General features: G+C 39.1%; 6 protein-coding genes and 1 pseudogene across 7 annotated transcripts in view; 4 read left to right on the top strand and 3 right to left on the bottom strand.

Annotated features, from left to right (window-relative positions):
• Positions 1-24662, bottom strand: part of LOC149382208 (glutathione synthetase, chloroplastic-like) — a 28369-nt gene that overhangs the window by 3006 nt on the left and 701 nt on the right. The window lies entirely within an intron of this gene.
• Positions 170-2780, top strand: LOC149382214 (pentatricopeptide repeat-containing protein At4g13650-like). Its single transcript, XM_089630371.1, has 2 exons — positions 170-1960; positions 2600-2780. Exon 1 carries the CDS (start codon positions 170-172, stop codon positions 1949-1951), a length of 1782 nt encoding a protein of 593 aa, XP_089486497.1. The 3' UTR covers positions 1952-1960; positions 2600-2780.
• On the top strand, positions 11036-12099 carry LOC149382213 (vacuolar iron transporter homolog 4 pseudogene; annotated as a pseudogene).
• LOC149382212 (glycine-rich RNA-binding protein RZ1A-like) lies at positions 12870-14583 on the bottom strand. The gene is made up of 4 exons (XM_089601811.1): positions 14447-14583; positions 13958-14076; positions 13180-13676; positions 12870-13081 (listed from the first exon to the last, which is right to left on the bottom strand). The coding sequence occupies exons 2-3, from the start codon at positions 14066-14068 to the stop codon at positions 13185-13187; spliced, it is 603 nt and encodes a 200-aa protein (XP_089457937.1). The 5' UTR covers positions 14069-14076; positions 14447-14583; the 3' UTR covers positions 12870-13081; positions 13180-13184.
• Positions 17190-20304, top strand: LOC149382211 (uncharacterized). The gene is made up of 6 exons (XM_089601794.1): positions 17190-17501; positions 17592-17803; positions 18262-18579; positions 18690-18764; positions 18852-18926; positions 19728-20304. Exons 1-6 carry the CDS (start codon positions 17291-17293, stop codon positions 20286-20288), a joined length of 1452 nt encoding a protein of 483 aa, XP_089457920.1. The 5' UTR covers positions 17190-17290; the 3' UTR covers positions 20289-20304.
• Positions 20294-22981, bottom strand: LOC149382210 (putative zinc finger CCHC domain-containing protein At4g19190). Its single transcript, XM_089601796.1, has 3 exons — positions 22115-22981; positions 21217-21331; positions 20294-21143 (listed from the first exon to the last, which is right to left on the bottom strand). Exons 1-3 carry the CDS (start codon positions 22778-22780, stop codon positions 20713-20715), a joined length of 1212 nt encoding a protein of 403 aa, XP_089457922.1. The 5' UTR covers positions 22781-22981; the 3' UTR covers positions 20294-20712.
• LOC149382209 (protein S-acyltransferase 18-like) overlaps positions 23155-24662 on the top strand; it is a 1652-nt gene continuing 144 nt past the window's right edge. The window contains exons 1-5 of the mRNA XM_089630370.1: positions 23155-23266; positions 23364-23399; positions 23760-23923; positions 24042-24155; positions 24243-24656. Coding sequence (XP_089486496.1) covers positions 23873-23923; positions 24042-24155; positions 24243-24656 — 579 coding nt within the window. The 5' untranslated portion in view covers positions 23155-23266; positions 23364-23399; positions 23760-23872. The remainder of the gene's footprint in view (positions 23267-23363; positions 23400-23759; positions 23924-24041; positions 24156-24242; positions 24657-24662) is intronic.

The raw sequence follows: 24662 nt of genomic DNA, 5'->3' as shown, positions 1-24662 counted from the left end.
GAGCGTTCTAAGCGCGTGTACGAAAGCAGAGTCGAACCGAGCGGGGCTTCAAATCCACGGCCTCGCTCTGAGGCTCGGATTCTCCTCCGAGACTTACGTCTGCAACGCCCTCGTGACTCTCTATTCCCGCTCAGGAAACTTGTTATCTGCTGAGAAGATCTTCGTCGCGATGGAGAATCGAGACCGGGTTTCGTACAACACGCTCATCTCGGGGCTCTCTCAGCGCGGATTCAGCCGCAGAGCTCTCGGATTGTTCGAGAGAATGCGATCCGACCGATTGAAACCGGACTGCGTGACCGTGGCGAGTCTCTTGAGCGCCTGCGCTGCGGTCGGGTCTCTGATCGGAGGAAAACAGCTTCACTCGTACGCGATGAAATCGGGGATGACCAGAGATATCGTTCTAGAAGGTTCTCTGCTCGATCTCTACGTGAAGTGCTCGGATTCGCGGACGGCTCGCGAGTTCTTTCTCTCGACCGCGAGAGAGAACGCGGTGCTGTGGAACGTGATGCTCGTCTCGTACGGACAGTCCGGCGATCTGATCGAGTCGGTCCGGATCTTCAGGCAGATGTTGATGGAACGTGTGATTCCGAACGATTTCACGTACCCGAGCATTCTGAGAACTTGCACCTCCGTCGGAGAACTCGACCTCGGAGAACAGATTCACACGCAGACCATCAAATCCGGATTTCAGCACAACGTTTACGTCTCCTCCGTTCTCATCGACATGTACGCCAAGAACGGAAAGCTCGAAGCCGCCATGGGAGTTCTCCGGAGACTCAAAGAAGAAGCCGATGTGGTGGCTTGGACCGCCATGATCGCCGGTCTCGCGAAGCACGGTCTGTTCTCCGAGGCGCTCGAGCTTTTCCGAGAAATGGAAATCCGAGGGATTCGAGCAGATAGCATCGGATTCGCCAGCGCGATCACGGCTTGCGCCGGAATAAAAGCTCTGAAACAAGGAAGGCAAATCCACGCTCAGTCGTACGTCTCTGGAAACGCCGACGATCTCTCGATCGGAAACGCGCTCGTGAGCCTCTACTCCAGATCCGGAAGAGTAGCCGAAGCTTACACGTCGTTCGAGAAAAACGACAGCAAGGACATCGTTGCTTGGAATTCACTGATCTCAGGATTCGCACAGAGCGGTCTCTGCGACGAAGCTCTCCGAGTGTATTCCGAGATGAACTCGATCGGAATCGGAATCGAAGCCAACTCGTTCACTTTCGGCTCGGCGATCAGCGCCGCCGCGAATTCGGTAAACATAAAGCAAGGTCAGCGAATCCACGCGACGGTCTTGAAATCAGGACACGTGTCAGAAACCGAAGCCTCGAACGCTCTGATCACTCTGTACGCGAAATGCGGAAGAATCGAGGACGCGAAGAGGGAATTCTACGGTACGTCGGCGGAGAAAAACGAGGTGACGTGGAACGCCGTGATAACGGCTTGCTCTCAGCACGGGAACGGCCTCGAAGCCACTGAGCTCTTCGAGGAGATGAAGCGGCTCGGCTTCGAGCCGAGCCACGTCACCTTCGTCGCGGTCTTGGCGGCGTGTAGCCACGTGGGCTTGGTGGACGATGGGCTCAGGTACTTTGAGTCCATGGGCCGAGATCACAACTTGAAGCCGAAACCCGAACATTACGCTTGCGTGGTTGATATGTACGGACGAGCCGGTCTGGTCGGCGAAGCCAAGCGGTTCATAGAGAAGATGCCGATAGAACCGGACGCTATGATTTGGAGGACTTTATTGAGCGCTTGTACGGTCCACGGTGACGTGGACATCGGAGAATTCGCGGCGGAGAATCTTCTTCGTTTGGAACCCGATGACTCGGCTACGTATGTTCTGTCTTCGAATATGTACGCCGTGGCGGGAAATTGGGGTTTTCAGGATCAGACCAGAAAGCTTATGAAAGAAAGCGGTGTGAAGAAAGAGATTGGTCGCAGCTGGGACCGATGTTGATCACTAACTGTGGGCCTGAATTTCATGTGGACACGATAGAAATAGTTGAAACTAACCGTTTTTTCGTAATTTTTTCAATATTAACCGTTGAACCTTCTAATTTTCATAAATAATCATTTTCAATAACGGTTAACTAGATTGATTTCAATAAGAGTTAACCATATTTCAATTTATTGACCAAATTTCAATAACCGTTGATTATATTTCAATGGTTGTTGACCGTATTTCAATAATTCTTTACCAAATTTCAATAACAGTTAATCAGATTTCAGTATTTATAGAACAGGTTTTAATGATTGGTGATGAAATTTTAATAATTGTTTACTAAATTTTTGAAAAATGAAGGTATTTTTGTTCGAAAAAAAAAAAAGAGAAACGATTACTAGTGAAATGTTTTAAAAATATGAGTGAAATACGAAAATTGACACATATTTTAGATTAGTTGTGAAATTTATTGGGACTTGGACACTGCTAAGAGTAAAAAAAGAGCAATTGATTTTTTTCTTTTTTTTTTGACATTTTTTCAAAAAATCAGTAATAAAACATGAATTTAAAATGAATTATGTAACTACTATTTTACCCTTGTTTTTCCTCTTTATGTCAATTCACGAAATCCCTATTTCATTCTCTCTTTATCTTGGTGACTAGGCACATGAAGAGAGTGGGCTTGCGGTAGCCACCGGAGGTCCGCCGAGATGGTCAAGCTCCATGGCTTTGTCGGCGAGAGTCCAGGCGGAGAGGCCGAAGCACTGATCATTTCATTACGTATTCTGGTAGATCTTTGATTGCGGCTTTGTTTCATTAGGCCGTACTTGTATTTGTCGTAATTTTGTCGTTCGATTTGCTATGTGTGTATAAAATAAATTGTGTTGTTCTTATTTTGTCTATAGTGGCATTTGGTCATGGCTTAGGTCTATTGGTCATGGCTTAGGTCTATGGGCCATGGCATTTGGTTTGTCTTGATTTTAAATTTTAACTATATTAAAGTTCATGTTCTAGCGATTTTTTTTTCCGTGGAGTTTACGTTAGCTTATTGCTTTCTTTATGAATTACGAGCAATATTTCTTTATGAATAATTAATATATTTTAGTTTGGAGGAAAAAATATATAGACATATCCATAAATATTTAAGTTTGAAAAAAATGTATTAAAATTTTTTGAAGATATTTTTATCTTTCTGAGAAAAAAAAAATGAAATATGTACGAATGAACATTATTTGTGTTTAAGATTTAATCTCATATTTTTTCTATTTAAAAAAAAACACTGTTCTTTGAACCGTTTTTGTTTTGTGAGTATTCACCCTTCTTCTATTTTATATATTATATATAATGTTCTTCTAGTTTCGTTGGATGATTTGGTATGTCAAAGTTCTACTTATTGGTTCAGGTTACAATTTTAGTTATTTGGTATGTCTCTTTGGCCAATCATCAATCGATTCAGGAAGACATTGTAAAAAAAAAATCGTGACAATGTAATATTGTCACGAAATTTAGCAATAATATTGTCACAAAATTTACTGATTTCGTGATAAAATGATCACAAAATTCACGAAATCATTTTTTTTTTGTGACAATGTGGTCACGAAATTTGAATTTTTTTGACAAATTCATCCAAAATTAGTGGATTCTTTTATGTCACTGGTTTTCAACTTGGTATCAAGTGGCGTGTTGAATTTTAAACAAAAAACAAGGAATCATATGGCCATATAGAAGTAATCTTCATATATCTAGATCATGAGATAATAATATGAATAATTCCGTTAAAAGTTATTTCTTCATTAATATTTTTTAAAATCTCACAAAAATGATTTAATTTCAAAATTCACTCAAATATTATTTTTTATAATTATATTTATCGAATTACAACATGGTATGACCCCATGAACCAAAGCCCCACTTTCGTAGACAATCCATTGATTCCGGAAGAAATTGTAACACAATAAGAACTTCTTGACAATATTCGAATTTCGTGACGAAGAGGTCACGAAATACGTCTCTTTTGTGACCATGTTGTCACTAAACCTTTATGTTTCGTGATAACGTTGCAAAAAAAATATATATATATATATGTTTCGTGATAAAGTAATCACGAAATTCTAATATTTTGAAACAACTGATCACGAAAATCCAATATTTCGTGATCAGGTGGTCACGAAATTACCATTTTTCTTTACCAGTTTATCACGAAACAAATGTATTTTATTGTTTCTTTGTCATGAAATTCCAATATTTAAGGACAAATTCACCCAAATAATTGGGAAATGATTTTTATTTACAAATAGTTGTTTACAAAGTTGTCGCAGAGTAACGTTTGGAATAAAAAAAACAAATATGCGTTGGAAAGATAAGAGAAATATCTATTCCATTCTAGAAAGAGCTCATCCAAAGTAATCAATTATGAATCTTCAAATCATGCAGAATAGAGCGGTTTGTTTCTTGTTTTTCTCTAATTTGTCAATGGAGTCTTAAAATCACCATGAAATTGCTCAATTACCCTCATAACACTTGAAGCTCCTTAATAACCTATAAAATCAAAAGAAACTACAAAAATTACATCAAAAGTCTTAAGAACAAATTTCGATTCTTACTCGAAAAGCATTTGATAAATGTGAATGAATCACACTTATGTCTTCTCGCAGCTGACGGAATTGATCTCCATCGTCCTCATCGTAAATCCAAGGTTCTTCTAGAGATAGTAACATTCAGGACTCTCTTGAAACCATCCGAAAAACGATATCGAATTACCTCAAGCGACACACGTGACAAACCTCCGTTCTGTCATGTATTTTACAAACGTTATCCGAAAAATCGCATTAGAGACTTTGCCATTCACCTCAATGGAGAAATAATATACTATGCACTTTGTCTATATCCTCGATATCTTTGACCATTTACCATCCGACAATGAAATTCTCTGTCTAAAATGTTTCAAAATGGCTCCATTTTGTTGAATTTTTCTTGTTTCATGGGCGTATGTAATGATGTGACAACTTTAAAAATAGATCTTATGAATAGCCTGAAACAGTGAAATTACTTTGCGAAAGTCGATTTTTACTTTTCCCATGAGACCCGAGAAAAATCAAATAACGCCTCTAAAAGCGAAAAACAAAAAACAAAAAAGTATACAAAGACCCTAGTCAGATTATTCTCCATTTAAATAATGTTGTATGAAAAAATGGAGAATCCACGGCTAATTGATTATTATTTTACACCTCTAAATGTTTTGTCTGATATCTGTACCTAATGTATACACGACCTACGTCCACGTAGGAAGGTAAGAGAAGTAGAAGTAGAACTACCCTTTTACTCTTTACGTATACAAATGCGTATGAACTTATATATAACAAGTCCTTTATACATACACCCTTGCATAAAAATGTGAATGAAACAACAACATTATTCATCATTTTCTTATATATGCATAGTGTATGTATTTATCAAAAATAGATCATTTTTATGTACCTATGCTGTCTTTCCATTACCAATATTGGCTTATATTGATAAAGCTAATAATTTTTAAAATTCCTTTCTTTTTGTATACATTTTTAAATTGTACAAAATAGTCATACATTTTTAAATGGTACAAAATAGTCATTTAAAACTAATTGATTAGCAAAGTAACCAAATTAAATTTCAAATTTTCAGGAAAGTAGCCAAAGTTACGTTTTCAAATGTTTTTTGACACAAAAATTAAATTTTTTGACAATTATTATAGGGAATTTATCACTTTAAAAAAATATTAATTCTAAGATTAATTTTATTTTTAAAATCTGATTATTGCACATTTAAGCTATTTTTTACTTTTAAGCAAATATTTACTATTTTACAAATCCTTAATTTTAAATCGACAATTTAATCAAATCACACCATTCTACAATCTTCTTATTATTATCTGCTTTCCACTGCTGATATACTCTTATGTTATCGTTACCCTCAGCCGGCAGTTTTAACTTACTTTATATTCTAATATTCTATCTAAGACAAAATCTTTATAATTTATGCATCTAGATATGTTCTATAAAATTCACCTAAACGACGGAAAGCAAACACACCGTTTAGACTAATGAGGACTAATATTTTCGTGTCAAAGATACCTGAGTTGAAAAAAGAGTCTATACAACGTGAATAGAATCGAGAAAATGATATTTCTATTTGAGAAAATATCAACAGTATCTCTTGTGTTTAATCGAAATACGAGATTTATCCCTTAAATTTCTAAATATATCTAACATATCACTTCAGTTTAATATAAATGACATATACCTCCTCAAAAAAATGTTATATTATAAATATCACTATTTTCGTTTATTTTTTATGTAAAAATAAGTTGAACCCCCAAAAATACCCTTAATGAATATTTTTTTTATTTTCTATTCTATATACAAAAAAATTAAATTAAAAAAATTTCTTTATAAAAAGTTAATGATTTTTTTGATAAAGAGAGATTTTGAATTTTTTTTTAATAAAATAATAAATAAATATTTATTCTACTAAGGGTATTTTGGGGAGTTCAAATTATTTTTTTGTAAAAAATCAACGAAAATGATCAAATTTGTAATATAACATTTTTAGGGGAGGTATATGTCATTTATATTAAACTGAAGAGATATTTTGATATTTCTAAAAATCGAAGGGATAAATCTCGTGTTTCGATTAAACACAAGGGATGCTGTTGATATTTCCCTTTCTATTTTTAGATTTTTTATTTTTAGATTAGCAAGTTTTTATGCCCCTTTCACATTTTTTTTCTTAAAGATGTCTCACATTTAAAATTTTTACACTAAAAAAAGATATTAATTTGTAAAACAAAAAAATGGGACGATACAATCTATTTTCCAGTAGAATCTTTTAAAGAGCTACACAAATGGTCAATCATTTTTTTCAATATTATTATTATTTATATATTTAGCCTCCAGTACCTCCATGAAACGAAAATTTTGGCTTTTTGTAAAACAAAAATAATCATTGCTCTAGAGATTATAATATTAAACCTAGACCTAAAAGTCTAAAACAATCTCTCAGACCGACTATAATAACTTTATAAAATATGATCATAATAATAAGAGTCTCTTCTTGGAATTTCCTGTGAAAGATAGGTCTGAATATGTATTTTTTTTTTTTTTTTTTGGTGTGTGTGTGAATATAGTTCTTATCTTGCTTTAAGCAAATGGAGATCTAAAAAGAATAAAGATGGACGAGACAAATATGGTTGGAACAGATTATTTGGCCATTAATATTAGAGGAAATGGCGGCATAAGTGCACAAAGTTTTCGGGTTTTTACACTTATGTACCCAAACTTTTTTTTTTTCGCGGCATAAGTATCCAAAGTCGCTTCTCTGTTTCGGTTTTAGTGTTTTGGACGTTAAATATAGATGGTCTTTGAAATGGACGGTTGTGACTGATTTGCTTAAATAAAAAAATTTTGAAATGAAAAAATAAAATAATTTTGAAATGAAAAATAAAATAATTTTGAAATGAAAAATAAAAAAAATAAAATCCCTGAATTCGCTCCTAAACCAGATCGACTAAACCAGAAATCATGGTTGAAGCACCGACGCGACTCGAGGAAGCACCACCGCGACTCGACGAAGCACCACCACTGGTCGACGAAGCTGCGTCGCGGGTCGAGGAAGCATCAGCGCGGGTGGAGGGAGCAGGTTCGTCACGGGTCGAGGAAGCACCACCGCGACTCGACGAAGCACCACCACTGGTCGACGAAGCCGCATCGCGGGTCGAGGAAGCATCAGCGCGGGTGGAGGGAGCAGGTTCGTCGCGGGTTGAGGAAGCACCACCGGACTCGGATTCAGTTGAAGAAGAGGCTGAGGTCGACGAATCCGACGAGGACGAAGCAGCAGACTTTGATCTTCATGCAGACGAGGAGGCTGAGAATGATGAAGCCAGAGCTCAGTCACAATGGTGGGCCGACATTAACAACGTCTGCAACGACGTAGAACAAGGAGATGCAGAGTCTGATGGATTGGCTTCCGAGTCCGACCTCAACAGCATCTGTAACAGCGACGACGAGCAAATGACGAAGATGACGAGGACAGCGTACAACCCTCGCTCATATCCCGCTGATTTCAAATTTAAACTGGGTATGGAATTCCCCTCTATGACTGATTTAAGGCATGTTGTGGTTGAAGAATTTATTAAGAGTGATCGACAATTTACATACCTCTGTAACAACAAGAATAAATTAAGAGTACGATGCGAGGGTTTGGGTTGTCCGTGGATTTTGTATGCTCGGCTTAGGGATTATCGCAGTTCCACTGTTAGAGTGAATACCTTGGTTGATGAGCACAATTGTGGCATCGTATTTAACAACAAACACGTCACTAGTCGATGGCTAGCGGGACATTTTCTTGGGCGTCCAAAGAAGAAGAGAAACAGACACCATGACGAGATTCCGCCAGGAACTACTCACGCCCCTCGAAAAGGACAAACAAACCGGTGCAGCAACTGCAAGCAACAAGGGCACTCGAGAAGGACTTGTCTTAATGAAAAATCGGTAGAGGTTAGTTTTTATTTGACCTCTTGTTTGTTTGTTCAGTTTAATCTCAGTTCAAGTTTAAAACACTACCTCTTGTTTGTTTGTTAGGACTCGGCTCCAAAGAAGAAAGGAAGACCATTCTCGACGAACCCAACCGCCGAGACACAAAAAAGGAACGAAAGAAGAAAGAGGCAACGGGAAAGAGCTGCTGCTGAGGAGACTCGATTATAGGCTTTAGATAATGGCTGCGTTATGGTTTTTTTTTTTTTTTTTTTTTGAGACATGGTGACGATTGAATGATGTTTTGTGCTATCAATATGTTTTGGCTGTTTTGATTGGAATGAAAATATGTTAGGTAACACAATAGATAATTTGATCCTACGAATTGCATAATTCATATCAAGGCACAAAAAGCCATTTCAGTCCCGAAAGATGTTTTTTTTTAGCTGTTATCTTCATCAATAATAACACAACTCAAGATCAGAGAGACACAACTCAATCAAAAGTGCATATTCCCATGATTTTTTTCATCAACTATAATTTCTTTTGAAGTAAAAACTGACTCTAGTGCTGCTGAAACTGAACACATCCTTTGAGACAGGCACCGCAGCATAAAGGATATATTATAGCTATGATTAAACACATGCGATTAAAGAGTATAAGATGACACTTACAGAGATAACTGCAGAAGATTCAACAGGATCATAAGCGCTTTATTACATATTTAACACATTCATATGCCTCTTCAAACCCATATTAGAATTGCCGGGCATCAAGAATACAGTTGTGGGAAACAAATTCATTACCATTAATATGAGAGTCAAGAAAACAGATTTAACATGAGAGTCAAGAAAACAGATTTAACAGCCAAGAAAAAAACCAATTACAATTCCAAATAAAATTCCTGCAAAAATGTATCTAAAATTCATGCTTTGTGATTTCCTAATTGCTTGCTCTTCCTCTCTGCCCGTAGGTCGTCTGGATAGTTCGAATTCCAACTCGTTTACTCTCCTAAGTAATCCGGGTATAATTTGCTTTGATCTTGGGAAAATTTCTGGGTCTAACCATTGAAAAAAGCTGCATTGTTCCTCAGGCTGAATAAGAAGAGAAGAAAATCATATCAAACAAACATTATCAGTTGAAAGAAATCAAGAATCTCCACAAGAGCAAATCAGTCCACATAGCAGCTCAAGAATCTCCACAAGAGCAAATCATATCAAACTTACACGTGACTTGTAGCAGCTCAAGAATCTCCTCCCGGGATTCAAATCAGTCCACGAGGTCCTCTGGACGACTTCTACACCACAAGAGCAAATCCAACCCCGAACGGCTCTCGACGTCGTCGATTCTCCACTTCCGCGGGGAGACCGGCGGCTCTTGGTGCTGCTGCGACTCCCGAAGGACGAATTCGATCCTTCCATGAGCTTAATTTCAGCGATTCTCAAGTAGAAGAAGTATCCAAAATTTGGGGATTTAGGGTTTTAGGTATTTTTTTTTTCTTCTCATAATATGTGAACTGGTCTTTATTTCGGTGGTTTTATTTCGCCATTTCCTCTAATTTATTCCCGTTTATTAACTCTGATATTGTAGGATGAAGACACGTGGCTCGCCGTTTACATTTAACGTCCAAAACACTAAAAGCGAAACGGAGAAGCGACTTTGGATACTTATGCCGCGAAAAAAAAAAGTTTGGGTACATAAATGTAAAAACTCGAAAACTTTGGGCACTTATGCCGCCATTTCCTATTAATATTATATATAGAAGGCACAAGCTTCCGTGTGGAAGACACACTCCATTATAATTTATTAGTGTGATATTGTTGCTTCCACAATCTCATAAAGAGATTTTTTATTTGTTTTTCTGTTAATACCACGATAGCTTTATCATGCAAGAGTAATTGGTTAATCAATTTATCGTGTAGTGTTATCCTCCTAAGTGCATGCCTAATCACCATTTCACCATATATACATTATCTATTAGATTTATGAGTTGGATTAAAAGAGCGGGGTTTAAGCATTACAACAATACAAAGGTTTATTCAGTCAATATCAACGACTAAACAAACAACATTAAAAACACAGATTGAGGTTTTTTTATTTTTTTATTTTAATATAGTATTTGGGATATATTTTTAAGTGTTTGAAATGAATTACCGGTATGAAGCACACGATACTTGCAAATTGCAATGCTTAACTTCCTTCTGGCTCTCCACAAAAACAACTTTACTTTTCCGGAAACTATATTTAAATATTTTTTATTTTATTTTTACAAATAGTTGTTTTAGTACCTGGATATTGCTAGGCAATATTAATAGGAAAAAAAAACTGAATTATTCTACTTACCAAAAAAGCCGAATTTGTTTCCATGTTCATATTCATAGCTTCTAACAAGCTGGTGTGCTAATGAAAGTAGCATATCTATTACTCCCCAATTTGGGAATATTCAATTATCAACCTTTTTACAAATACTGAAATATCGGGTATAAAAAGAAGAATTTGTTTTCATACCTAACCACTTTCAAGGTAATTTAATTTATTTAATCAAGAGAGAGTCATAGTAAGTGCTTTTCAAATATTACACTTGTTTTTTGCCACCACCACTCCCACTTTCCTCTCAATCCCAATCCTCTATATATACCCAAGAACAAGGCGTGTGTTCTCCACAAGCTATAAACCTCAAAACTAATCTACTCAAACACACACACATATATACACATAAACCCAAAAAAAAAAACACCTCTTTTCTCATGGCTTCCATTAACCAAACCTCCTCTTCTATCCGCATCGAGATTCCGGCGGAGCAGAAACAAGCCGACGCGGATTACTTCCAGCGGGCACAGTGGCTGAGGGCGGCGATGCTCGGGGCCAACGACGGGCTCGTCACCGTGGCCTCGCTCATGATGGGAGTCGGGTCGGTGAGGCGAGACGTGAAACCCATGCTCTTGGCGGGCTTCGCGGGCCTGGTCGCCGGAGCGTGTTCCATGGCCATCGGAGAGTTCGTCTCAGTCTACACCCAATACGACATCGAGCGGTCCCAGATGAAGCGGAACGGGCTCGACTCCGGCGGGCCCGCCGGAGACGGGGCCGAGAAGCTTCCGAGCCCGGCTCAGGCGGCCATAGCCTCGGCTCTGGCGTTCTCCGTCGGAGCCGCGGCTCCGTTGCTGGCGGCCGCGTTCATACCGTACCATAGGGTGAGGATGGCCGTGGTGCTCGCCGTGGCCAGCCTCATGCTTTTGACCTTCGGGGTGCTCGGGGCCGCTCTCGGGAGGACACCTGTCGCGAAATCGTGCGCCCGGGTCTTGATCGGAGGGTGGTTGGCCATGGCAGTCACCTTCGGGCTCACCAAGCTTGTCGGCTCGACCGGCCTCGATATGTGATTCTCAGAAAGCCCTTTTTTTTCTTTTTTTTTTTTACTTTCTCCTTTCTTTCTTTCTCCCAAAGGTGTGGTTAGTAAATCTCTCTCTTGGTCCCTGTGTGTGCTATGGTTTTTTGTCCGAATAAAAGGCATGCACTTGTATAATTAAGGTATAGGAAAAGATGAAAGTGGAAGTTATTTTTATCTGTAAATGGCATGGAATATTTACTTGCCCTAAGTCTAACTACCTTTTGGAGAAGCAAAGTTTTGTAACATTTTTCTATTTGAGATTTTGTAAGCAAAAGGATGTCCAAAAAGCTGCTTTCAACACAACACTGTTCACAAACTTTGTTTGATTTGTGGTAATTTGATTGTATAGGGCATATATACAATTCTATGAGCCTAATTATACAATTCTATGGGGCATATGTTGATCAAATCATGAGGAAACAAGAGACGTGATAATTTTTTTAACAAAAAAGAAAAAGAAAAAGAGATGTGTGCTATTTAGTTCAGGTCTTGAACCGAACAGATACTATACTCTAGGAAAAATCAAATGAAAAAGGCAGGGAAAAAAATTAATTAATAATAATGCATATAAATAAGGAAAACAAAACAAGACCTGAATTTTCTTCCAGCAACACGAAAACAAAAATGGATATAGAGCAGCAAGAGCAGTTCACAAAACCTGCCATTTTTTTTTTCTCTTCAAAACAGTGCACAGAGACAGAGAGGGCTGGTGCTTTGGGAAATAATTAAAGTTAAAAACGATGCATGGCCAGTTAACAAAGGAACCCAATCATGAACCATAACTAGCCAAAGCCTCCTGCCAAAATATCAGCGGTATTAATAAAGCACGAAAGAAAGAAAAATCATGGAATCGCATGAAGAAATAAGATGTTACCCGCTCGAGTCTTTTTTCTTAGTAAGATACCGAAAACAGGGTAGCTAAAACGGGCATTCTAAGAACACACTCCCAAGTGATAACAGATTTCTCACGGCCATTGCATGTGGGGGTGGTACTAATCGGAACAACTCAGAGCACAAGACCACATTTGGAACATATCACGAGTCAAGCAAGAAGAACCATAAGAGATTGTATACCACGAACGAAAACTTCAAATTCAGCAGTTTAGAGCAACAAAACACAGTCAGAGAACACTTGTGCCCAAGTTCAAATACTCATTTTACTACACTCGATTCCCCAACACAATCAACACATCTCTTGCAAAAAGGAAACTCCCAACACTTCAGCCAACCATGACACCGCCGGCGATTCTTAAACTGCAACACGGTAATTACCCAAAAAAAACAATACATGTCAGCCTAACAATCACTATCGTCAGTAATTCTCTATCGTGTATGGTTGACGTATTTCATACCATTTTCAGTGATTACGATCTCCTCCCGAGCTCCGACGATCGTACGGCCCTGAACGTTCACGATCACGATCGCGGTCACGATCTCCACGACTACCTCCGTCCCTGCTGCTACGCCCACCAGACCGGTCTCCGTTTCGCTCAGACCCGTAACGACTACCTCCGCCGCCACTGTACCTATCTTCTCTACCACCGTACTTTCCTCCTCTGCCTCCTTCGCCGGGACACTCGCGAGCGAAATGTCCCGGTTTTCCACACTTGAAGCAATCTCCACCACCGCCGCCACCACCGCGGCCAGAATCCCGACCGCGGTCCCCACGATCGCGACCGCCATCTCTTCCGGAACCTCCTTGGTTAGGCTGAGCCTTGTCAACGGTGATAGTCCTTCCATCCAATTCCACTCCGTTCATCTCTTCAATGGCCTCGTCCATACCCTTCTTGTCCTCAAAAGTGACAAACCCAAATCCACGCGAACGCCCATTGAGTTTATCAATGACAACCTGAAACAAAGATGGTACGCCGAAATCTCCATTAAGTATCGCATGACTCTTTACCTAAAACTACATGATATTCGATATCCTCAACAAAAGTACAGATGATATCATAGAAATGAAATGAAATAGATCATAAGACAGTAAACATCACAAAAAGAAGAAGAAACTTCCTGCAACCGAACTTTGTAGCACAGGCAATTATAAGCAAATATAACATTATGGCTACAATTAAACGGACAACAAATTTGAAAAATTCAATCAAAATGATAAACATCATAACCAATTACCTTGGCCTCGACAAGCTTCCCATACTTATCAAAAGCCTCTTTAAGACCTCTGTCAGAGGTTGACCATGCCAAACCTCCGATAAAACAGCGATACTCTGGCTCCTCCGCCATTAATCAACCTGCAAGCAATTTTCATTATAACCAAACACCTCAACCAGAATCATACAACCCAAAGCCAGCGAATTGAGGCAAATATTCAAGATAATCATACTTCATAGATTGAAGATACAATACGAGAAAAGAATCACTCGTATCTCTCCTGACCTAATTAGAACCAAACACTCTTCGGTACGAACATCAATCGACAGCTTAAGCATTAGGTCTTAGAAAATAAATTGTAATCATCCACAACATAAACAATGTTCAGATCTGAAAACACAAAGAAACTACGCTATCTATACAGAATCCAAACAAACCTTCGAAATCGATCGTCGTTTGAGAATATCCAAAAAAATAACAAAAGAGCAGTGAAGAATTTGAAAAACTTACGAGAGAGAAAAAAAAGAGAGAGAGCCGATTCAGTGAGAGAGACAAAGAGGCTTTAGCTTCGATTTGACCTAAACAAAAATCAACAACGCGTGAAACAGAGCAACAACCGAGAACCGAAAAAATAGAAGTAAACCCCAAAATATGAATGAAGTAGTACTAGACTATTAGTAGAGGTTAGGTCACATATCGGGTCAACCCATACACCAATCGAATATTTATACCCGACCCGATACACAGTTACAAAACGACAAACAAATTAATGTCGTTTTCGTCACCAAGGTATCTTGATTTTGGACAGATACCCCCTCAAGGAAGGTAGACTTCATGTCAATTTTAAATTTGTTAAGGAAATTATACTCGGAAATCTAGGGACCGTTTGGTTTAGTTTTCTAAACTCGTTTTCTGTTTTTAAATTCTGTTTTCTGATTCTAATTTTTAAATTTAAAAAACAGATTTAGAATTACGTTTCAGAATATTTTAAATGTTGTTTGGTTATGTTTTCCATTCAATTGTATAGAGATAAAATAGAAAACGATTTTTCATTGTTTTCTGTTTTCTAAACAAATTTCAAAGAAAACAGAAACATGATTCTAAATCTGTTTTCTAAATTCATAACCAAACAGTTTTTCTAAAACTGTTTTCTAGAATTTAGAATCAGAAAACAGAAAACGGGAACAGAAAACATAACCAAACGGCCCCCTAATATTCAATGAAAAATTTTAAGTTCTAAGCCACTCAAAACATAAACATTGAGTCCCATTGTAAAATAACAATTGTTTGTAAAAATTTGACGTGACAATGAAATCAGATTTTCAATCTCGTTTTAAATATTTGCTGCAGGTCTATTTCTCCATCCTCATATACACTTTCTTTTTTAGTTTTAATTTTTTTTAATTAACTATCTCGTTCTTTTAATTTAGATTCTATTCTCAGCATTCGATCGGAAACAATTTTTTAGTAATTTATCTTTCTCAGTTTTTTTTTTTCATTCTTCATAAGTCGTTTTGTCAGGTAATTTTTATTTATTTTAATGAGATATAGTAATTTTTGTGAAATTTGTATGTATATGCATTATATTTATATTTGTTATTTACTAAAATTAACTTCAACCTTGAATTAGAAATAAGTAATTGCTTAAACGTGAGATAGAAATTAGTTATATTTTAAATTTTATAATTATTAAATAATTGATTAATTGTGTTTTATTTTTAATTCGTTCTAATTCTTCTAATTCTTTTTTATTCAATTAGGGATTATTCCTATTCTATGACCTCCACAATGATTTTTGACCAAAATCAAATAAGTCCAATTTAATCATATTCTATGACTACCTATTTTATTTAAGTACAAAAATACTCTCAATTTTATTAACATTTCGTTTTTTTTTTATTTTAGTATTCGACTTTCAGTTGGATTTATTTATTTTCTTGGGATTACTTTTTTTAAGTATAACAATCTCTTGTTATTGTCTCTCTTTTCTTCTCTCTTTTTTTTTTTCTGTTCATCTCTCTCTCTCTCTCTCTCTCTCGTCTTCAACTCGTTTTTCAGTGGCTTCAACTCAATGAAAGAGGGTTTGCTCTCTTTTTTCTTCATTTTCGTTCACTTTCATAGTTCGTCATTTTCACTTTAGGGTTTAGAGATTTTCGTTCACTTTGAGATGGTCGTCTTCCTCTTCTTCTTTGCCACGCTCGGATTTGACTCATCGGCGCTGGGATGGGACACGCGAGGACTTCTACGCATCACCGGGGGTGATTTCTCAGGCGAGAGTTTGGGTTTCTTGGCGGGGGATTTCTTCTTAGGGTTTGAGTTTGAGTCCGGTATTTGGGTCTGAGTTTCAGTCAAAATGGGTCTCGTTTTAGGGTTTCGGTCTGGGTGTTCGTCATTTTGGGTGGTTTTTTCCGAAGAAACGGAGAGAGAGAGAGAGAGGCGCAATGGGTTTCGGTTTGGGTGAGAGGCGCGGTGGGTTTCAGTGAGGTCTGGGTGAAAGGCGTGGTGGTTTTCGGCCGAAGAAATGTAGAAGAAGAACTGGAGAGAGAGAGAGAGGCGTGGTGGGTTTGTTTTAGGGTTTCGGTGAGAGAGAGAGATAACGAAATAGAGAGACAAAGAGAGAAAGATGAAGAATATGAAGTGAGGTCTGATTTTTTGTCCGACGAACTGGAGGATTTTGGACGCGAGAGAGAGAGAAAGAGAGAGAGATTTTGGGAAGAAGAAGAAAAGAAATGATTTTAGACGGTTTCAAATTTTAATTCCAAATAAAAATAATTGTTAATAAAATAAAAAAAAAAGGTTTGAATTTTCTTAATAATTATCTAATAAAAAGAAACTAAATTGAAAGGATATAAATGTAATAGTTCTGTTCATGTAGTCATATTTTAGGATTAAATTATATTTATTTGATTTTGGTCCAAAATCATTATAGATGTCATAGAATAGAATATGAATAATCACATTCAATTATAACAAATAACTATCGTAACATTGTGATTTTTTTTTTTTTATATTCGTCAATGCTTAAACTATAAATTTAGTTAAATATTAACTAGTTTACAAAATTAATATTTGCAAAACGTTTTTAATCGGAATACAAAATAGAAATGACATAAAAATCGATCCCTATAATTAGAGGTAGCTAATGCATAAAAGAACATTACGTTTTTTTTTTTTAAATACGACAAATTTGTCTAAAACCCTAATTAAATTGATGTCGTTTTCTTCGGCAACCAAGAATTGTTATTGTCGCCTTTCGTGGGGGGTTTGGTTTTGGAGGGGTTTTGCTTCTGCCTCTCTCTGGGTTTTCTTTTCGTTCTCTCTCACAGTTCTCAGCTTGCGAAGAAGAAGAAGAAGATGTGGTATCTGTGTGTGTTTTATCACAGACTGTTGGACTATAGAAAACCCGAAGTGGAATCTCTAGCCCATCTCTTCGGAGCTTTCGACGACACGGAGCCACAAAACCGCCATTTACAGTGGAAGCTTCCCAAACACCACCATCCAGATTCTCCTTTCCACTTCGTCGACCTTCCCTCCGAAAAAATCGCCGCCCAGATCGCCAATCGGAGTACTGAAACCTTTTTTTCCCTTCTCTTCTTCTGGGTCTTACTTTTACTCATACGTGGTGATTCTGATTGTTGTCGTTTTTCTATGTCAGGCATACTGGTGAAAGGAGTGTACGAGGTCTGGGGAGAAGGAGATAGCTCCGAGGAGTTGGAAGAGTCTGTGAAGAGCTATCCCGAGGAGAGAAAATTGCCTTACTTGGATTCTCAGAGTACTTTCAGGATCAATGTCGACACTTTCGGGAAAGTTCTCACCTTTCAGGAACAGACTTTGAGGATTCAGGCTCTTGACTACATTCCTTTCGAGGTTTGTGAGTACTTATTTTTCTCTGAAATGTGTGTAGAATTCGCGAGAGAGAGAGAGACTGAAGGAAAATATTCTACTTGTATATTATGAGAGAAGAATACAAACTATTTATACACTTGGTATATCACACTGGTTTTCTACAGTGTGTGCTTTTCAGGAAATGAAATTCGAAGAAAAATACGAATGTAATTCTTTATTTTTTGTGTTTAGAAGTCAAAAAGAAATTTTTATGAAAAGGGAAGGAAGAGTGAAAGAAAATTTACTTAAATTTATTTTCCACTCGCGAATCTCAATTTTAGTGATACATTTTCAAATTTCCCTTAAAACTTGTTTCCCTCAAATTTTTCGTCTACAATACAATGCAAAGAAAATATAAATGTATTCTCATTTTCCCCTCTCAGATTTTCCGGGTTCCAAACATACCCTTAGTAGTGATTAGTTTGTCCGTCTTGTTGCAGGGTCGAGTCAATTTGAAGAACCCAGATCACAAGTTCTGGCTAATCGAAACCGACGATTACGGGTCCAACAACGGGCTTCCTCCGGTGGATCACAGAAGGATCTTTTTCGGGCGCGAGATCGGCGGCGCGGACAGAAGACTCTTGCCGACTTATCAGTTGAAGAGCCGAAAATATCTCGGCCCGACTGCCATGGACGCCGAGATGGCTTTCTTGATGGCCAATCAAGCCTTGTCTGCTCCGGGGAAGCTCGTCTTCGACCCCTTTGTTGGCACCGGAAGCATTCTAGTCGGGGCAGCGCATTTCGGGGCAGTGACAATGGTGTGTGCTCTTCTTCTTCTTCTTCTTCTCTTCAACTCTTCGCTTTTCTCTTTCCTTCGTCGGATTGAATAGACGGTCATGTATTTGAGACGCTGATCTAAAATGTTCAGGGTGCAGATATAGATATCAGGGTCGTACGCGATGGCCGTGGTCCCGACTGTAACGTTTGGAGCAATTTCGAGCAGGTGCTTTGTTGAATCATCTCAGCTCAGAATGAAATTACATTGGTTTGAGATTCGGATGAATAATCTTTTTTTTTTTTTTTTTTGCAGTATGGATTACCGGCGCCAGTTGGTTTGCTTAGGGCAGATAATAATGTTCCTCCTTGGCGTCCTGGTTTGAAAGAGGTAAAAGTATCCTATTTCTGTTCAAATCCTAGTGCTCTTAAAATCTATGTGTTTTCTAGATCTTTACTCGTGTGAATTAGAACATTGTGATTGGTGCCATAGAGCTTCTGTGAAGCAAAATGATTGGGAATCTTTCTTCATTCTCTCGTATGTTTGATCAGCTTTTCCTTTGAACTTTGTCATCTAATTGTTGCTGGCTGGTATTTGAACTACCTTTTTTCTTGAAGGCCATTTAGGCCAATGTACTATTTGGATGGTGACCTTTTAGTCCTTAATTCTTTTCTTCTCTTGGCATTTTAATCCTGGAACTTGTATATTTTTGGCGATCTAATAATCATTTTCAAACTAGAATTTCTTCATAAACTTATGTTTTTTTTTATACATATATTTGACGGGTAACGTAACTCTCAGAGATTCAAATACGCTAGAAATACGTGAAAAAATAATTCATTTAGAAATACAATACAAAATGGGCCGCAATGTCACCACCCGGGTAATACAAGGTCCACTAATGCCAAATTATTTATTTATAATTCTTTCGTTTCATACGAAAGAATTGTTGGTCTAGAGGTCAGGTCCTTAGTTTATTTCCCAGAAGTCCGTACCCACCTATCCATTGCTAGTGTAGTAGGGCAGTACAAAACCGAACCGAAAATCGGATAAAACCGATAACCGAACCAATTCAAAACCGAAAATCATTGCCACGTCATACAACTGAAATTCGGAGTTTCATTAACGAGCCTCATGTTTCCCAACAATTATTATATGTGATTTTTTTTATTTATTTTCCTTTCGACGCAGTTTTTCGACGCCATAATCTGCGACCCCCCTTATGGAGTCCGCGCCGGGGGCCGGAAATCCGGCGGCCGGAAACTGATGAAAGGGACGGTGGGCCCCTACGTGATCGCAGACGAGAAGAGGCGGGACCACATTCCGTCGACTGCGGCCTACAGCTTGGTGGAGTGCGTCCACGACCTCCTCGACCTCGCCGCCAAGACCCTCGTCATCAATGGCAGGCTCGTCTTCTTCTTCCCCGTCCTCAGAGAGGAAGACCAGCACGGCGTCGAGGTCCGATTCCCCGAGCACCCTTGCTTCGACCTCGTCTCCTCCTCCGAGCAGATCCTGAGCTCGCGCTACAGCCGGGTATTGCTGACCATGGTCAAGACCGGCCCGTACACCGAAGAGATCGCCGAGGCCGCTAGACTCAAGCACATCGATTTCAGGGACAATCACTTGAAGTGGATGGACGAGGGAAACCTTCATTCCGCGATTTTCAGCCCCGCGGATTCGGTCTCGAATTCTTCCGGTGAAGGGAAGTTCACCAAAGAAGCCAAGCCCAAATACCGGGGGAAATACGTTTAGTAGGATTTATTTTTTTTTTTTTTTTTTTTCGGGGTTCTTTGTTTTCTTTCTGTATTTCTAATTTTGAGGGAAGCTTTTCGAGGGCGTGTATCATTTGCTCCTAGTAGAGCTGATTGTTACGTTTGGTGTAAGGAACTAGAAGGTGAGCTAATTTAACAATAATTTTTTCTTCTTTCTAATGCGTGATATAAATTGATTCAGCAAAATGTTATTCTGATTTTCTAATTTTAACTCAATGACGCAAAACTGTTACAACTAAACTCTGCCATCAGAATAAGCACATTTGTTGGCTAGTACCACCTAAAGTAGTGGTGCTCTTCCTCGGGTATGATTGAAGACCTAAAGAAGCTTCTGACGGAAATTTTGTTTTTTTTTACGATTCAACTTTTTAGTTATTACTACAAGAAATAGTACAACAGGGTCTTTATCTATAGCTATACCGATCTTGATGGCGTGAGTAAGATCGATGCTTTTCCTTTCCCTTGCTCTCCGAATCTCTATATGACTTATCGCTCCTTTTCTTATCACGATAATTTCTCTCCGTCTCGGAATCTTCAGATGAATAAGAACGACCTCTCCTACTATGCTTGTGCTTGCTTCTACTTTCCCTGTAATAAGACTCCGACACGTCTGAGGAATAGTCACGCCGCTTCTTCTTTGAAGTGTTCTTCTTCTTTTTCTTCTCGTTCTTGCTCCTCCGCGGCTTCCTCTCTCCATCCGTGGAAGAAGAAGAAACCTCTTGTTCGGACTCTGATGATTGCTGGCTTTTGTGCCTACCCTTCTTCCCAGACTTCTTCTTGGGTTTGCTCGTGAAGTTGGCCAGAAAGTCGGGAATGTTACCGTCACCCAAAAAGCCTACAAAACAGAGCAAATAAGATAAGAGAACAAAACTATCGATGAGCGTGCGAGAGTGAGAGAAAAAAAGTACCTCCATACTCGTCAAATATTTCCTCAGCGACTATTTGTTGGTTGGGGTCGTCGGGTTTGAAGCCTCCTCGGGGTGGACTAATTCCCGGCTTTTGCTTCAACTCCCACTTCAAAGTCTGTATAATAATAATTATATATAAAAAAAAAAAACCCTTTAAAGTTTGACATTAAATCCATACAAACTTGTTTCAATGTGTTCAGAGGATATCCCATAGAGAGATGCTATTTATCACGGGTCACGAGCCCTAATGATCCAGACATTCATTGACACGTGGCAATTTGTTTTTGTGTTTTTTAATACTTTGGTGGGGAGTCGTGCGAATCGTACTCGGGCTGAAAAGCATTTCTGTATCCCATAACATCATTGCCTCTCATTGTATTGCATTTACAACGACAAGGAAAGAAGGAAAATCAACCACGGCACTATCTCCATGACCTACGGATAGTCGATTCATTCTATTACTTGGAATATGAACATCTTCAATTAAGTACAATAATGGTGCTTAGCTTACGGTCATCAACATTGATCATGAAAGGAACGGAAGCAGTATAATTGAAAGCTACAAGCTTTACAAATTTGGGGTTTTGAAATCTAAAAGTTACAAAGCTCAAAACGATTTCGGCTCAAGACAAGCAGAGACCAAAAAACTACAATGATGTCATGTCTGTTAGAGTTGACTTCAATCGGTTTTGGTCGAGCCTGAAACGATAACCCTGATTTCCTCAGACTCTTAAGAGTTTTTTCGAATTTTTGCCTACAATTTATCACTGTCTTGCTTACACACAAAGTACAACCTATTTTTTCGACACACAGTGAAACTCCTCTCCTATCCTATGCCTATAGTTCTTTTATGTTCTTGACTTAAAAAGGTTCTCAAATACCGAGTAATGTACTGTACCTGAGAAGGATCAGTGTGTTCAAGGATAGCAGTCAAAGGATCGTCTCGTCTGAGCCGAGCCTCTTCGTTCCCCATTATCGCGTCTTTGAGCGGACACTCGCGATCTCCGCTCTGATGGCCGTGGGCCCCGCATCTGAGGCACTTCACGTTCCGAATCTCCACTCCGAACGGCCTCGCTCGCCCAGCCACGCCCGTATCCATCTTCGGAGCATTCTTCAGCAGCCCGAACTCCTCTTCCGTCGGCACGGAGCGTCCAAACACGTCCTTAGGCTTCGGCTTCTTCTTCGGCTCGGCGACCTCGCCGGCGTCGGCGTCGGCGTTCTCGGCGGCGGCGATCTCTGCGCTGTATCCCGGCGGACGGACGTACATGAAGCTGACGGCCTTCATGATCTCGAGCTTCTCCTTCTCCTTGCCGGAGACCATGGCGGTCTGACGGAAAAACTCCTGCTCCTGGGCGTACTCGCGAGCAACCTCCTGGGCGCGGCGGTCGCGCGTGGCGTGGCTCTGCTCGGCGATCCACTTCCGGCGCTGGTTCGGGTACGACAATGGATGCCATGGCTTCTGGTTCAAGTACGAGTGACTCCACGCTGTGCCTGACTTTTCCTTGTACTCCACTTCTCCGGTCTTCGTCTTCTTCATCCGAATTCCTCCTCCTTCTTCTTCCATGGTCACTGATTTTTAGGGTTTCGATGCAAATACACAATGCTAAATCCCTGACCGTAATTTTTTTTTTATTTTCTCGAATTAATGCGCAATGATTTCATCTGGCGACGCCATTAGGGCATTTCGGAGCATATTAAAAATATATAATAATAAAAATTGGGAAAGCTTGGAAGAGTCTAAAAAAGCCGTACTGATAAAATCTCAATTTGGGAGAGATTAGAAAAAGGGACGAAGAGATTTTGACATGTCGTTTTTCTTCGGGCCGTGGACGGAAATGGGCTTTGAGAATGGGCCTTAACAGAATCAGCACGCGCGGATCACGTGACGCATTTCAAAATTCAAAACTCCAACGGCGGTCCACGTGTACCAAGTTTTTCACTTCTCCATAGCTTTGTGGTCATTTTTTTATTGCCCTTCTTGTTTTAGTATCATCAGACTATCAGTTTACTCATCTCAGCTATTCTCTATCATTTGCTTATTTATTTTTCGGTAAGTTTAATCCTCTCGTTCTTTCTTTATCCATTTGAGATGTTTATAAAAATATTTTTCTCTTATTCATGTTTTTATTATTATTGTTTATTTTCAGGATTATTGACTGTTGTTGGAAATTTTGAAATCACGGGTAGTGCTTCTAATTCCCCATGATTATTATTATTATTATTATTATTATTTGTTGTTGTTCACATTGGATCTTCGTTTATTCACTCTTTTCAGTTTGGTAGAGCTGAGCAAGGTCTTTGTATAATATTAAAAATGAAATATTTAAGGTTAATTAGTGCTTTTGTTTGAAATATTAGACTACTGTTTAGCTCCGACTTCGGGGTAAACTAGGTTTCTGAGAACCGGAAACTATCTCCGTTCATATAAAAAGAGGGTTCTAATTGGAATTATGTGGATGCAAAGTTAGCATTAATTGAGTGATTAAATGAATACTGGCTTCTGAGTGCTGTGGTTGATTATGGTTATTCATCACAATTCACAGACTAACTGGAAAATGCTAAAACCATGAGTAACAAAAGCACCGGAAAATCGAGGATCTTTTTCTGAAAAATAAAAAAGCTTGAACTCAGAACCAGAAAAGGCTTTGTTTCACAAATGTTGACACCGAGACGCCATGGTTGGCAACGCCCTCTCCACCCTTTGCAGGTCCTCATTTGCATTAAACAAGATTCTCGCTCTTTTCTAAATTTTAATTTTAATTCTAATTATCTCGTTGATCAATTTATCGGATGAAAGCTTCGTTGATTGTGTTTTTATGTCGCAGATTGTGGGAACGGCGATTTTCTGTTTCTTGGCGGTGGCCTTCTACGCGTTCCTTGGGCTTTTCCTCGGAAACAGAGCCGCCGAAATCACAGTCACCACGTTATTCTCCGTCGTGGTACTACTCTTCGTGCTTTTCTTTATCCATCGAAGCCTTGACAAAAAGATATTAAATATATTTTTTCTTGAACTATTTCTTGTTCAGTGTGTTTCGGTGGTGTTTCTGTTTGTACGGTGTACGGCCATTGACCCGACGGACAAGACGAGGTTTAGGAAGAAGAGAAAGGGTTCGTCCAAGACGGAGCTGAACACTTGGAAAATACTGTGCGAGATAGTGTTGAGGATGTTTCGGAGGCTCGAGAGGAAAATTCTCCGGAGATTGATTCGGAGGAAGTACATCGACCCGTTCCCCGGCTCTGACTCCGACTATTTGGACCCGTTTTTGCCGTTCCCTATGGTTCTCAACCTCAGAGAAGACTCGGATGCCACGAATCCCAAGTCTCGGGACGGCGATGAAGACATCTCTTTCTGTCCGCTCTGCGACTTCGAGGTCAAGAAACGGAGCAAGCATTGCAGGACTTGTGATCGCTGCGTCGAAGGGTTCGATCACCATTGCAGGGTTCTC

This window comes from Urtica dioica, chromosome 11 (assembly GCF_054948205.1).
Source record: "Urtica dioica subsp. dioica isolate 48M chromosome 11, U.dioica_male_clone48M_v1_H2, whole genome shotgun sequence".
NCBI classification, from domain to species: Eukaryota; Viridiplantae; Streptophyta; class Magnoliopsida; order Rosales; family Urticaceae; genus Urtica; species Urtica dioica.
This window is presented reverse-complemented; position numbering and strand designations above follow the sequence as displayed.

Coding starts and splice junctions, on each gene's coding strand:
- LOC149382211 (XM_089601794.1), top strand. CDS start 17,291: ATGTGGTATCTGTGTGTGTTTTATCACAGACTGTTGGACTATAGAAAA. Junction 17,502..17,591: donor CGCCCAGATCGCCAATCGGA/GTACTGAAACCT, acceptor TTTCTATGTCAG/GCATACTGGTGAAAGGAGTG. Junction 18,765..18,851: donor TTTGGAGCAATTTCGAGCAG/GTGCTTTGTTGA, acceptor TTTTTTTTGCAG/TATGGATTACCGGCGCCAGT.
- LOC149382214 (XM_089630371.1), top strand. CDS start 170: ATGGAGAATCGAGACCGGGTTTCGTACAACACGCTCATCTCGGGGCTC.
- LOC149382212 (XM_089601811.1), bottom strand. CDS start 14,068: ATGGCGGAGGAGCCAGAGTATCGCTGTTTTATCGGAGGTTTGGCATGG. Junction 13,677..13,957: donor GGAAGCTTGTCGAGGCCAAG/GTAATTGGTTAT, acceptor TCTTTGTTTCAG/GTTGTCATTGATAAACTCAA.
- LOC149382210 (XM_089601796.1), bottom strand. CDS start 22,780: ATGGAAGAAGAAGGAGGAGGAATTCGGATGAAGAAGACGAAGACCGGA. Junction 21,332..22,114: donor AACACACTGATCCTTCTCAG/GTACAGTACATT, acceptor ATTATTATACAG/ACTTTGAAGTGGGAGTTGAA. Junction 21,144..21,216: donor AATATTTGACGAGTATGGAG/GTACTTTTTTTC, acceptor TCTGTTTTGTAG/GCTTTTTGGGTGACGGTAAC.